The sequence below is a fragment of the Silurus meridionalis genome, chromosome 24 (assembly GCF_014805685.1).
Source record: "Silurus meridionalis isolate SWU-2019-XX chromosome 24, ASM1480568v1, whole genome shotgun sequence".
Taxonomy (NCBI): Eukaryota; Metazoa; Chordata; class Actinopteri; order Siluriformes; family Siluridae; genus Silurus; species Silurus meridionalis.
In genome coordinates, this window is record NC_060907.1 from 15,053,492 (window position 1) to 15,068,168 (window position 14,677).

General features: G+C 37.6%; 2 protein-coding genes across 3 annotated transcripts in view; one reads left to right on the forward strand and one right to left on the reverse strand.

The window, feature by feature from the left end:
* The window catches only part of tfdp1b (transcription factor Dp-1, b), a 14,847-nt gene extending 3,887 nt beyond the window's left edge, over window positions 1-10,960 (forward strand). The window contains exons 4-13 of one of the 2 annotated variants that reach the window (XM_046838411.1): window positions 1,717-1,814; window positions 3,829-3,956; window positions 5,050-5,212; window positions 5,520-5,666; window positions 7,492-7,560; window positions 7,701-7,849; window positions 7,930-8,096; window positions 9,964-10,018; window positions 10,482-10,514; window positions 10,608-10,960. In XM_046838411.1, coding sequence (XP_046694367.1) covers window positions 1,717-1,814; window positions 3,829-3,956; window positions 5,050-5,212; window positions 5,520-5,666; window positions 7,492-7,560; window positions 7,701-7,849; window positions 7,930-8,096; window positions 9,964-10,018; window positions 10,482-10,514; window positions 10,608-10,758 — 1,160 coding nt within the window. In that variant the 3' untranslated portion in view covers window positions 10,759-10,960. The remainder of the gene's footprint in view (window positions 1-1,716; window positions 1,815-3,828; window positions 3,957-5,049; window positions 5,213-5,519; window positions 5,667-7,491; window positions 7,561-7,700; window positions 7,850-7,929; window positions 8,097-9,963; window positions 10,019-10,481; window positions 10,515-10,607) is intronic. The other variant, XM_046838412.1, reaches the window with a different exon arrangement.
* Window positions 10,961-11,151: 191 nt separating this feature from the next.
* LOC124378676 (potassium-transporting ATPase subunit beta-like) lies at window positions 11,152-14,633 on the reverse strand. The gene is made up of 7 exons (XM_046838430.1): window positions 13,827-14,633; window positions 12,981-13,109; window positions 12,703-12,816; window positions 12,415-12,620; window positions 12,277-12,339; window positions 12,111-12,203; window positions 11,152-11,907 (listed from the first exon to the last, which is right to left on the reverse strand). The coding sequence occupies exons 1-7, from the start codon at window positions 13,936-13,938 to the stop codon at window positions 11,749-11,751; spliced, it is 876 nt and encodes a 291-aa protein (XP_046694386.1). The 5' UTR covers window positions 13,939-14,633; the 3' UTR covers window positions 11,152-11,748.
* Window positions 14,634-14,677: the final 44 nt, after the last annotated feature.

A 14,677-nucleotide genomic window follows, 5' to 3' on the forward strand; every position in this document is an offset into this window, starting at 1 on the left:
TATATGTAACATTGTTATATATTATATATAACATAATCAAAATACTTTGGTAAACACTAAAGCGATGATGGTGAGCAGTGTGTAAGATGTAATAATTTCTCCCCCTTTCTATTCGGCGCTGCATCATTTATTTTTTTGCAGATGTTAAGTAGAATAATTCAGCTTTACTATATGGACAATTGCATTGGGACACCTGACTTTGACGATGTTGTTGGTATGCAGTAGCATTAAATAGTTCCTTCACTCGAACTTGGAGACCCAAACCTGTTCCGGCATGACACGGTCCCTGTGCACAAAGCCAGCGCCATAAGGATATGCTTTGCGTGGGTTGGAGTGGGAGATCTGCTACTAGATACACCTCATGTTGCGGAAATGTTTTTACGAGTTCCTTTAAAGACTTGATGAACTTGTACTATAAATGTTGTAACAAAAAGCATTTGTAGAAAGATTTTCACATGAACAATCCTGGTGTCAGATTGAACAGTTTATGATTAATGTTAATTGGATTAGTAATTAGAAAGTAATTGTTTGCTCAGGGTGGTCCTACCAGCTACAGTAGAAACCACATACTGTACAGGGCCCTCTATTAATATTGGCAGCATTTGCAAATATGAGTGACGAATTCTGTGGAAAAAATGGTTTTAACTGCTTACACTTTATCTTTTTTTTTTTTTCTGTTGTTTATTATTAGATCATTAGACTTCACATAAATTTTCTTCTCATGAAACAATAGGAAATTCATATGTTGTTAAATATGTGGCACAGTTATTGTCACCATTTTATTCATCTTTCTGTTCCAAGATAACAGCTCAGAGTCTTCTATAATACCTGATGAGGTTGCAGAATACATGGCAAGGGATCTGAGACCTTTCCTCCATGCAGAATCTTCTCAACATTCCTTCTAGTTTACTGGGACATTTTTATGATCGACAGAAATTGACTTGCTTTAGCCTGTTTTTGTTTAGTTTTGTTTTGTCATTTACTATTTGTGTGACATTAAAACAACACACATCACAGCTTTATTCCTTGGTCTTACCCATTGTGATGAACGACTAAAGGAATTTGGCGTATGTGTTATCTCGGGTTTCTACCCCTGCGAGTCACGGTTGGACAATTTCTCGTTCCTAGTCGCCAGGTGTACTAAAAGAAATGTGATATATCAATGGAAATATACTTTAAATGTGTTTTACTCAGAAATTTATAGCAGTGCCAATAAATGTGGCACATATATACAAGTTAAATCTGTTTCGTGTTTGCTTTTGTTTGATATCCATGAGTGTTTTTGTGAACAAAATATTACAAGTTTAAACAATGAAGACATTTTTAACAGCCTTTGCTCATGTTTATTATGGGTGCCAGTATTAGCCATTTGTGTTTTAATTCAGATGTAGACACCTAAAGTTTTCATGTAAATAACATCTTTCCTCCCAGGTCCAAGTGTCTCAATCTTAACTCTCTGTAGCTTTTGATGCATTGTCCTAGTTGCTATAACAAGAGCTTGCGAAATAACATTTTATGCAATACACCACATGCTAATGTTTCACGTTTGCCACATGCAGATAAAAATGTCTCCAGTAGAGGGCAGGCATCCAGAGCTTCACTGTTTAGCCTTGTTTTTTTATTTTTTTGTTCTAACATCCAGATGTTAGCTAGTAGAGATATGGTTCACTCAATTGTGTTTCTGATGCACGTACCAATATCTGCTTTCTCCGTCAGGTGCCGTGGTGTCTCTGGTGACTCTCCATCCAACCAGCATTAAGCAGATGATGCCTAAAGCAGTCGGTGCCTCTGGCGTTAACATGCTTTCACATGTGGTAAGAAATCTGAGGGTCATCACCATTCAGGGTATCTGCACCACACGTCTTGTATGTGTCTCTGACTATGTGATAGGACTTTCCATTCCCAAATTAAACCATGCTTACCTCCACCAGAGCTCCTTTCCCTTTCTCAGGTTCTACCCATTCTTTACTTATGGCCAGGGCTCTTTTTATTACTACTTTGTCCTCTAATGAGATTTTCCCATCCTTTCTGTGAATATTGTTCGGAGCACAAGAGCGACCAAATCCTCCATTAACATTAAACGAGGTGACCTGCAAGAGTTCCACTTAAGCTGATCACAGAAGTTTGGAGTCAGCAGGATTAGAGCGCAAATCGTCGCGATCATCCAATTAAACACCTAAACTTTCAGCCAGATCTGGGTGGGAGGTGGACACTGGGATTTTGTTGGTTATCACTTTGACTTTGTCTCACTAACATAAATGATACAATGATGCTGTGAGGTTTTCGGAAGCTTGCAAGATTTACACAATGTTTTTTATTTTTATTAGTTTGTTTTTAAGCAGCTTAGGGGGGGGTTGTTGTTGTTCGGCAACCTGAAACAAGAAGTTGGAATGCGATTTAGATTACCTTTGTGTTTGGTCAGAAATTTTTCCTTGACTGAATCTCAGAATTAAAGTAATCTGATTTTTAACTGAGTAGGGGAAAAAAAAAAGATTAAATTATGGATGACAATGTTGCTAAATTCAGAGTAACAAATGGCAACAAGTCATGCTTTCTGCCTATTACTTACTTTAAACTAACAACATGTGCCATGCAGAAATGTTGTTATATTCGATTTAATCTTGCCTGGCCATGTTCCAGAAACAACACTGTAAGAAGCCGGTTTAACAAACACTAATTAGAAAAAAATGCGAAATTGTTTCAGCTGAATGTTGCATGTTGTTGGGTGTAAGTTTCTTCCGTTTGTAATTAGATCAGGTTATTACAATGGCTGATGCTGTTGCACTGTGATTGTAAAATATAATTTTATAATAAAGATTAAAAGTTTATAAGATGAGATTAATAAATCTTGCTTCTGTGTACCACCACAATGGATTTAAAATTAATCAAAATCTATTTGAAGTGTATTAGGAATTTAATTAACTGTTTAGGAATTAGTTATTTTTTACATTTAAATTTTTATAGTTTCGAAAATTTAAATAAACAGAAAGGCTGAGAATGCCTGCCCGGTTCTCAAACAAGCTTATTTGGTTAGATGAAAACACTTTTACTATAATTATTAGAAGAGAAAACGAAAAGGAAGGGCTTATGATCCAATACATACCATATGCGTTATTGCATGGGAATGTATGGCCAGTAGAACTGTTTTTTTTTTTTTTTTTTTTTTTTTTTTCTTGCCTTCCTTCTTTCTGCCTTTCTTCCCTTTCATCTTTTTTTCCTTTCATCCTCTTTCTTTCTTCTTTCCATCTTCGTTTCCTACCATCTTTTTAATTCCTTCCTTCATTCCATCTTTTTCTCTTGTTCTCTTTCTTTGTCCTTCCTTCCATCTTCCTTTCTCTTTTTTTTTTGTTCTCTTTTGTTTGCTTTCTTTCTGTCCTTCCTTCCATCTTTCTTCTTTTCTCTTTTTTTTTTTTTTTTGTTCTCTTTCTTTTGTGACACTGATATTTGCAGGAGTTGCAATGTATGGCGCAATACTTTGCAGGAACAGAAAACTGATAAACAAAAAAAAAAAAACACAAGCAAGTATGCTTTGTATTTACTGAAAACAAAACTAAAAATGGAAAGACATCTTGAAAAGCTTCATCCATTTTGGTGCCGTATAGAAGCAATACACATGGACCAGATTTGATTTAGTAGTAAATGGCAAAATTTCCCCATGTGAAGGTTTTTTTTACAAATTTAATGGGAATCTCACTTCTTCATTAGTGTGTGATTAGCATTTGGTCGATGCTGTTATTTTATTGTCATATGAAGTGTCACAGCAATGTAATAATAGGGTTTTTCAACCTTTGGAAAGTGAAGGTACATTTGTATAATCTGTATGTGTAGGTGATTGGCACTCCTCAGAGGCCTACTGCTCCAGCTAGTGCTGCTCTGTTAACCAGCCCCAGAACACCTAGTGCTCAGTTCCTCACACCACAGACACACACACGAGAGGCTTCACCGTGGTCCAGTGGGTAAGTCATGTGTACTCTGTCATCTCTCTGGATCTCAGCAGGATATTAGCATTCGCACCACTTTGTCTCAGTCCCCATAGTGTCCTCGTGCTGTATCAGAGGCACCTTTCATTAGCAGCGGTGATTACCTGCAGGTTCACCGTTTAACACTTTCTTTGTAATGTTTAATATAACTTTAATAGTATACACCTGACCACAAGATCTGCTTTTTAAACATCCCATTCCACATTTAGTCCCTTTTTTGCTTTTATGATAACCTCCACTCTTCTGGGAAGATGTTCCACTAGATTTTGGAGTGTTCTGGGGTGCATAGAGTGTTTAATAGAGTTAAGAGCTCTGTAGCATGCTGCGCAAGATCTTTCACTCCCACCCATTCAAAACATCTTCATTTGTGTACGGGGGCCAGTGTCATGCTGGTTTGCTTATCTTAGTACGAGTGTATAAGATCTTATACAATTGTGTGCCTCCAACACTGTGGTAACGGTAGAGAAAAAACCTCACAACTGGAAAAAGTCAGGTGTCCCTCCTTTTTTCAACCTCCTTATTAATGCTTCTTAAAAAATTTATCATGCAGTTCAAGCATTACACAAATAATGCAAACGTGCATCATTTTATACGTTTTTGAGATATATATTTTTTTCCCCTGAATATTTTACTCACTAAATACAACCCATGAATTTCATTACTTATTCACAATTTTAGATTCAATCAAATTTAATTTAACCTATTAAAACTAATTAAGTGCACAAGCATACATGCAAAACGTTAATTGTCAAAAAAACTGCAATATGTAAACCACAAAGCCCCTGGTTATAAATCACAGGTTCTAGTCTAAAGTATAATTAGATATGTATGGTATAATCCAGGATGACCATTTTGTCAATAAAGAAAAGCAAACAAAACTCTATTTGCTCAGCATATTATAGATTAAATTTCAGTACCTAAACTTGTATCTATGAAAATAATAATCATTCCTGCTGGTGCTAAAAAAGCAGGATAATCTTTTACACTAAAGGGTATATAGTGATTTAGTAGTGATAGTCATTGTTTTTTGCAACAAAAAAAAATTTACTACCGGTATGTTTCCCAACAGACGCAGCAGTAGAAGAGGGGAGAAGAATGGAAAAGGCTTGAGACATTTCTCCATGAAGGTGTGCGAGAAGGTTCAGAAGAAAGGTGTAACTTCCTATAATGAGGTCGCAGATGAGCTGGTGACCGAGCTAAGTTCAGGAGACAACATCTCTCCTAACGAATCAGTAAGTTCTCACCATTGACGTGTACACCTGCCTTTTTTTTTTTTATTGTAGTTTTCCAGTGTTAAAATAAAATTCATGCAACTAGGAGATTGGAGCTTCAGTTTTATTTAATTTATTTAACTATTTAATTACACTTTTGATGACTTGCTACTCGGATTGATATTAGGATGATATTTCAGTTCTAGTAGCAACTTCTAAAAAGAAATGATTTCCTTAAACCTCTTTTTTGGTCTATATTTTATGTTTTCCAAAGTAGTAGAACCGCAGTAGTAATCTTTCTGATTGTCTTTGCTTTGTTTACTGATAGCACGTGTATGACCAGAAGAACATTCGGAGACGGGTATATGATGCACTAAACGTCCTAATGGCGATGAACATCATCTCCAAAGACAAGAAGGAAATCAAATGGATCGGCTTCCCAACCAATTCCGCTCAAGAGTGCAAGGACCTGGAGGTTAGAAACTTATACTGTAATATATTGGTTTTTGTTTTCAGTGCACTCCAAAGGCTTTTTAGAGTCAAAACATGCACCTATCAGCCATAACATTTAAAACCACCTGCTTAATATTGTGTAGTTCCTCTGCCAATACGGCTCTGACTTGTCAAGGCATGGACTCAACAAGCCCTATGAAGGTGTGCTTTGGTATGTGGCATCAAGTCATAAGCAGTAGATACTTTAAGGCCTGTAAGTGGTAAGGTGGGCCCTCCAGGAATCTGAATTGTTTGTCCTGGCACATCCCACAGATGCTCGATCGGACTGAGATCTGGGAAATAAGCGGGCCAAGTCAACCCCTTGAACCCTTTCGTATTGTCATTAAGAGTAGTACTTGGTCATCTGTGCTTAGGCCAGTGTCAGAACATTGCTCCAAACTTCACAGTGTTCTGCTAGCTTGTTTTCTCACCAGAGTGCATCCTAGTGTCATTTCTTCCCCAGTTAGGCGACACACAGACGTCCACGTGTCAGCAGTCTGTTACATGGCCTCACGACTACGGGCTGCATTTGATCTTCACTGCACACCTCAACAACGTTTAACTCTAACGAACGGACATCCGGTGCCACCCAGATGAGGACGGGTTTCTTCTTGAGTCTGGTTCCTCTCAAGGTTTCATCATGCCATCCATGCCACGTTCACCATCGACTCATCAGGGACAAGTGTACACTTATAAAGAAACCTATTCATTCTTTATTGTCCTCATTTTACCTGACCAGGTCACATTTTTTGCATTGTTCTTCGGTCCAGTTTTTATTCGCACATGCTCAATGTTGGACAGGAATAAACCTGGCCTCTCTGAAGACCCCTTGAACACTTCTGGCTTTCGGATCAATTATATCAGTCCTGCTGGTTAATGCCATGCTTCTATTATAAGTGGTAAAGTTGCACAGTTCCTTCCTGAAACGATGCCCCACCTCTGCCTACAGGCTCCTCAAATCCTCTACATGTTTGGAAGTACATATATTTGTCTGAGCAATTTTTTTTTCTGTTATGAAGATGAGCAAAAGCGCACACAGGAGTCGCCCAGCACAGAACCGAACCCCGAACATGAATGAACTGACAGCCAAGAAACAATGCCAAGCGTCCTGTCAGGCAAACGTGCATAAGAGCAGAATGTTGTTAAATGTTTGGCCCGCTACATAGACCGGGGGTGTCCTAACTTTTACACAAAGGTCAGATGTGGGTGCAGGTTTTCATTCCAACCAATCAAAACCAATTTCGCTCCCCATGGCCTTGGGTGTCCATTAACAGTAAAATGTTTTTTGTTTTTTTTTGGGACCAAACTGACCAAAACTAGAAACTCCCCAGAAGACCTGCTCTGTCTCAGCCATCACAATTGGGAGCAGTCAAAGTTTCTAATACAGACTAGATATTTAAACTTGCTCAGTTTTTAGATCTCATTGTTTACTCCTGCACCATGATGCCAAGTGACGTCAGGTGCCACTGATACAAGATAACATTGGTTGTTTTTCATGTCTGCAGTCTTGATGGAAAGGCTGGTCTGTGTATATTGTGAGCGTCTTATGATTTGAAGACAATTTAAAACGAACAAATGGTTTCTTCATTTGCTTTTATCAGCAGACGCTTGCATGTAATAAATAGGATTTAGGTTTATCTGACTGGAATGCGTGGAGGGGGCACAAACATTTGCACACAACCGTACATCCCGGGGGTTGGGATTAGTGGTTATAATTTGAATACAATCAGAACATCAATCAAGGTTAATTATTTAATTTATAAATAAATGATCTGTTGTTGATTTTGAGTGTTTTTCTTTCTTAAAAGGCTGAACGCCAGAGACGACTTGAAAGAATCAAACAGAAACAGTCTCAGCTTCAAGAGCTTATATTACAGGTACACACACACACACACACACACACACACACACACACACACACACACGGGTATTAGCATGTTCATTTAAACCATTAGACTGTTACAGCTTATAATCACAAACCTTTCTTTTTAACATTTGGGGGGAAAAATGCATTCAGCAAATAGCTTTCAAGCGCCTGGTACAAAGGAATCGCGAGGCAGAGCAGAAGAATCACAGGCCTCCTCCCAACACAGTCATCCACCTCCCCTTCATCATAGTGAACACCAGCAAGAAGACAGTCATCGACTGCAGCATTTCAAATGACAAGTAAGTCTCATTCTGCCCTGTTCTCCTGCTTTCCCAACGTTCCTCAACCATGCTCGGGCTAAATTTGTCGTCTTTTACAGGTTCGAGTACCTGTTCAACTTCGACAACATGTTCGAGATCCACGATGACATTGAGGTGCTGAAGCGCATGGGCATGGCGTTCGGGCTCGAGTCGGGCAAATGCACGTCGGAAAATCTAAAGATAGCCCGGACCCTTATACCTAAAGCTATGGAGCCCTTTGTAACAGGTCAGAACACAAACACGAGGTTGAGAGCTCTAAATTGCAATAAAAGGTTTATAAAAAGCTTTAATGAAGTACTTCATTAATCAACATCGGTTCGTTCATGACTAGGGTTGCAACGGGTCGGGGACAGTTCTAGTAAATTCCTGGAAACTTTATTTGGGGAATTTTTATATTCCAAGTTGGAAATTTGCCAGTAATTTATCGGATTTTATTGGAATTAATTAGAGGCTTTGCGTAAATCTATATAAACTTAATCATATACAAACATATAAACATTTTCTTTGGTCATAAGCTGACATGCATGCAAACCAATACAGATTTGAATCAGTCAAAAATGTTTGTTTTATTGTATAATTTTGTTGAACGATAGCTTACACACAACACTAGGAAGTAAAAAATTGTGTAATATTTATGTGAATACTTGCTAAGATGGACAATCTTTCCAGGACATTTGTGATTTGTTCTGTTTGTCATGCTCTGTTTATTCATTGGCATTGATTGATCTCCTTCTCCCCTTCAAAATTGTTTGCTTTTGTCTCATAGACAGCTCTCACGTCTTCATGTTGGTTTATCCTTATTAACAAGAAATGCGGAATAAAAGCAGAAATTAAACCAAAAGTAGATATTCGGAGCTACCGATTGTTTAAACCATTAACCTTAGATGACAAACCTGAGCACCAAGAAACGTCTGTCAGTCACATGTTCCTCTAGACCAGGGGTCACCAACATGGTGCCTTTTCTAAAAAAAAATAGCTCACCATAGCGCCACTTACCAGTGAGCTGCATCTAATTGTTTTGTTGCTATTCTTTTTTAAAATCCGTCACGGATAGACCAAGAGTCGGAAACCAGGGTATGGTTAAACACCTTGTCTTTATTTAATCTGAACATATACAAGGCAGAGGCTTGAGGAGAAATAAAGGGGAAAGGTAATTGGGAACAGGTGATTAGAGCAGAGAGAGGCTGATGAGAGTTAGAGCTTCGGAGGGAGGCGTCACACTTGCATTGGTGTGAATTTAAAAATGTTAAATATTAAATAATATTAAAATATAGATGACTAGATATAGATGAATATTATAAATAATAACATATAATTAAAGGTAAATTTAGCAAATTTATTTCAGAAGTGTGTATCAAACTGGTAGCCCTTCACATTAATTGGTACCCAAGAAGTAGCTCTCAGTTTCAAAAAGGTGCTCTAGACAGAGATAGTTATTGTGGAAAAGAACATCCATAAAACTTATATTAAATGTATTTTTTTTCCCAGATAGATTAGATAGACTTCTATACTAAACCTAGACACAATTTAAAATTGCCTTACCTCTGTAAATATGTATGACTAGGATTTGATTTGGATGGATAATAGATGGATGGCTAGAAATGGAATTGGATGGCTGGATTTATAGCTAAATAGGTAGATCGCTTGATAGCTGAATGGTAAATCACTAATGGGCGAATGCATGGATGGGGACAAATTTACAATTGTAAAGAACAATCTTATTTGACCTTTAACACATGGGAGGATGGATGGATGGATGGACTTCTATACTAAACCTAGACACAACTTTAGACTGCAAATGTATCTCTGTAGAGATGGATGGAAATTGAATTGGATGTATAAAAGATGGATGGATGGATAGAAGGATGAATTGAATTGGATGGATAGCTGAATAGGTAGATCGCTAATAGGTGTATACATGGATAGGGACTAACGTACAATTATAAAGAACTATCTTGTTCGTTCTTTTATTAACATTACGTGGCTTGACCGATAGATCGAACAATGGATAGATTGATGAATGACATATGGTGTGAATTCTTGCACAGCGGTATGAATGAATAAAACAAATCTTATTTGATCTGTTTGTGTAGATATGGCACAGGGAGTCCACAGACAGATTAATGGAGGCTTTTCTCATACAAACAGGTGAGTTCCTCTGCCATTCATCTAAATTCCTTTTGGAAATAGAAACATATTGTGGGTAAACAATCTCCAATTAGAGTTACTAAACACACTAAACAAAAATGTTATTTCTCACGGACTGTGTCTAAAATTTAGGCAAATGTGAGTACGATTTGCACAATTTATTAGTGTTGGAAAAAAAACACAAAACCTGTTAAGCATCAATTAGTGGATTGAATTAACACATAGTACAGATTCAAAACATTTTTATAATATGCTCGAGTTGGATTGATCAGGATCAGTTGTGCCAGCTGTAATTAAAAAGGCAGTTTTAACGTTACCGTTTCCATAGTAACAAGGACTTGCAATGATAAGTGTTGTAGAGGTGTATCTTAGTTTAGTAATAAAGCACAGAACAAAAACATCTCTTTAAGAAAGTGAGAAGAGAAAATGATTGTTTACAGCTATAACATTGTTGTGTTTACAGAAACCAGCTATTCACAAGAACAACAAACAAACAGTAAACAATAAACACAAAAAGTACATTGACGTTCGTTATTAAGCAGCAGGCGAGTAACGGCGTGTCTCGTACTGATGTTGTTCTCATTCGCAGTGATAACGGTGCCGTTGCGACCATGGCCTCAAGCTCCAACAGCTCGTGCCACGGCAGCTCTCGCGACACTCCGGCGTCCTTCCTGGAGGACGAGGAGGAGGATGAAGATGACGATGATGAGGACTTCGACGATGACGACGATGAAGATTAATTCGCTCACCATTGCCTCATTCAGCGAGTTTATAGATGTGGGTGGGGCGAGATGTCAGTTTTGAAGAGAGGTCTCTGTTCTTCTGGAAGCTCTAAAATGCCCCTTGTGCTCGTACGTTCTAACGAGCAGCTGCCTTGTAAAAAAAAAACCCCAGTGGTGCTGTGGAGAAATTTTTTATACAGTGTTTTGTTACCAAACACCCCCCCCAAATCCCATATACACACACACACACACACACACACACACTCCTCACTATTTATAATTCTTTCAAAACACTCGGACATTGAGACCTAATGCTCATGTGATCTGCTTATAATGTCTTCACTGTGACCATCTACATAAAATCTATGTTCATCTCCTGCCCAAAGATTCATGAATTGAAATATTGTTTGATTTTTCTAGTTGTTCTCCTACTACTTTTCATACAGGCAACTATTTTTCTTACCTTAGGTGGTTTTTTTTTTTTTTTTTTTTTTTAAATCTAAATTTCACTAAGCGTCACATAATAATTTGTGTTTGTCATTTCAAAGGCAGTGTGTCGTTAAAATTTCTTCTTTGTAATTTCCTCCCCCAATTATTTTTTGAAAGAAGAACGAATAACTTAGAGATAATATACATTTTATATGGTTTTATATGGACGTGACGTTCTTTAGTTTTCCTCTGTGTTTGTGTCAACGCTAAATAAAAAAAACAAACAAAAAAAAACTTTTCAGGAAGGGCTAAGAAGAGCATGAGGTATTTGCAATCTTTTTATTCATATCTTTATTTTTAAGACTTAACCGTGTGTTTGATTTAACTTACAATCCATTTAAATTAAAATGTCTTTTGGACGAGTAAATACAACCCGTACTATTTTTGTTTATTCTGTAAGATTGTAACTAATACAAAGGCTGATTTTCAAAGCAAGTTTGTTGTTCTTGATTCGTACAGAAATGAAGTGGAAAAATATCAATGGAAAAAAAGCACACCTATAATTGAACATGAACATGGCTAACTGAAAGCCTTTAAATGAAAAATCACTTTTCCTTCATAGGGATCGTAGAAGTTCTGATAGGCGATGTTGTTGGCCATCAACCTGCACTGGATCACCGCATGCCTCTGGTTAACCAGGTCGAATTTTACAGCCACCAGCGGATTCACGTAGGTTGGCTAGATGAGAACGGAATACACAGTATACAGATAAACCTATAAATCTAGCGGAACATCTTCCCAGGAAAGTGGAAATCATTATTAACAGTAAAATGAGGACTAAATGTGCAATATTTAAATCTTAATAGTCAGGTGTCCACAAACGTTTGTCCTTTAGTGTACATGTCTATGAAAGAGGAGAATAGATGTTAAAGGTGCAGTACCTGGGCCAGCTTGCCATAATATGGAAAGTATGAAAGGTCGAGAGATCCATTAACAGGGTAGTATGTGTAGCCTTGAACATTATCTTCACCTTCCTGTAAACACACACATATTTCACATTCAGCTTTTTGCTGATATCAGTGATCGACATCTGCGATCCACACTCACCAGGACTGTGCAGTTCACATACGGAGCACTTCCCGTCCCGTTGTTTGGCAGGAAGTTGATGACCTGAGAAGAACAATGAGCTATTACTTCAAATATACCGATCAGCCTTTGGATCGTTCTTCCATAACCCTGTCTTACCCTGTTCATCTTGATGATTACACATGGCTGGCTGGTGTTGTAGCCAAATGTGTGGTCATCAAGGCCAGAACAGCTTCCCAGCGTGCTTTGGTAGAAAGGACAAGACCACTTGGTATGTTTCGGAGCGTTGAACTTGTGTTGGAAGAAGTACTTGCCTGTTGTACAGTTATAATGATTGCATTGTGACTGTTTGGTGTCGTTGTATGCTGAAATAGGAGCGGGAGGGAAAAGAAATTAATCGTACAACCGTTAATTTTTGCAATTGATATATGCAGAGGAGATACGTACGTATAAGGAAGTCCTGAAGAATCTTGGACATCTTCATCCAGTCTTTCTTATCTGACATATTGTAGCTGATCTCTAGAACTTCATCATTGTATGTGTCCGGCCAGACCATTACACCTATGATATAGTATACGAGACAGTGTGAAAGCTGTGTGTGTGTGAATACATATATATATATATATATATATATATATATATATATATATATATATATATATATATATATATATATATATATATATATATATACACACATCGCAATGAAAAGCGGCTTTATTAACCTGGCGATTTTAATCGGTCCTGATAATCTGGGGTGTATGGGTCCAGTGTGTACATGAGCACGTAGATGGCCAGGGAAAACAAGCTCGTCATCACCACGTAGAATGCGGCGTAATACAGGCTGATGTACACTGAAATACAGAGGTCAAAAAATGCGTGTGTGAAAGTCTAGTATGCACTACATTGAGCTTATTGAGCACGAAAAATTCTTGATCTCGATCTGCAAATAATTGTTTCGCTCCGTCTTATCTGTCAAAAGTAAATATATCACGTTTCTCACAAGGGCACCACAAAGTCAGATGAAGCTCGTGGGTTGTGCTTGTCTGTGCTAATTGCATTTTAGAAAATGTGCAGAGTTCAAGAAAGGCATATTCAAGATTTGTTCAAGAAGTTCCTTATTCAGTTCTGTGTATGTTAATTCTATTTTTGTCACACAGTTGGAGAAACGAATGTCACCGCATGATGTACTGTATATAAATTGAATAAAAAAAAAAAATCATAATAATTTGGCCAAAGAAAACTGCAACAGTGCAGCGGTTTCAATAAAGCTGAGTTTCCATATTTTATTTTAAAATCAACCCAAGGTAACAGTATCTTAACTCGAGTTTTTCCAATTCTTTTGAGTTGAATAGTTGTTTAGTTTTTTTATGAAAAACTTTCTACAACACTACAAATAGTTTTTAAAAACAAATTTTCTAATTTTCCCTAGTAAAAGATGCATCAGTTTTCCATTTTTCATACATCAGAAAAAAACTTTTTTATTGAATGAGGGAAATTGAAACTCTCAACTTTTATTAATATTTAAAGGACCAAGTGCAGCTTCACTTGAAAGAATTTGCCAAACTTACCCCATCTTTCCGGCGTTCTTCCCATGATTTTCCCTTCATCGGAATTCCAAACAAAATGACCAAAGTCTTGACACCTCTGGCCACAGGTTCTCTTTTCCTTCAGAGTAGCCATTGTAAAACACTTGAATAGGGGATACTGCTGTAGTTTACAGAAAATCTAACCAAACTGTTGCTTTTCCAAATGATTCAGAAAGTTGTCCTCTTCCTCCAGGACTACCTTGGATTCCTTTGGATTGCTCCGTGTTGTCTGGACACGAGGGTTGTTCTCCTATCACACATGTTTTTATATGTGGTGATAAGCACACAATTATCATGCATCACTCTGGGCAGGACTAACCACTCGCATGTATTCTCAATCGAAATTTCATTGTGGTCACCTTGAAGTGGCCACCTTGGATAAGGCCATAAGATCTCGCCTTGAGTTTGAGTAAGTTCTTGGTACCTTATCACAGGTAGTAGAACTCAGAACACCTCAGAGATAAACTGTTTGGTTACACTGTTAACATTGACCACTTGAAGTAAAAGCCAAGTTTTTTTTGCTCCTCACTGTAAGTTTTAATCACTTAAACACTGAGTATTTGGCCTGAAATTGAGAAAGAAGCTTAGTTACAAGAGACTTTGTAACCCCAAAGATAATCTTCTCTAGGGGTCAAGTGTGCCTAATAAAGGCCAAATTGTGTTGGGAAGTAATGTCCCAAAGCATTTCTGATCCCATTGACCACCAAACCTTATTGCTGTCCAATTTATAGTGAAATGATTCGACACACATGTTAATTGTTTGAAAGTTGAGTCCTCAAGGGTTAACATGAGGAAGGTATTATGGAGTTAGGAGATAAGGGCTTTATGAAAGG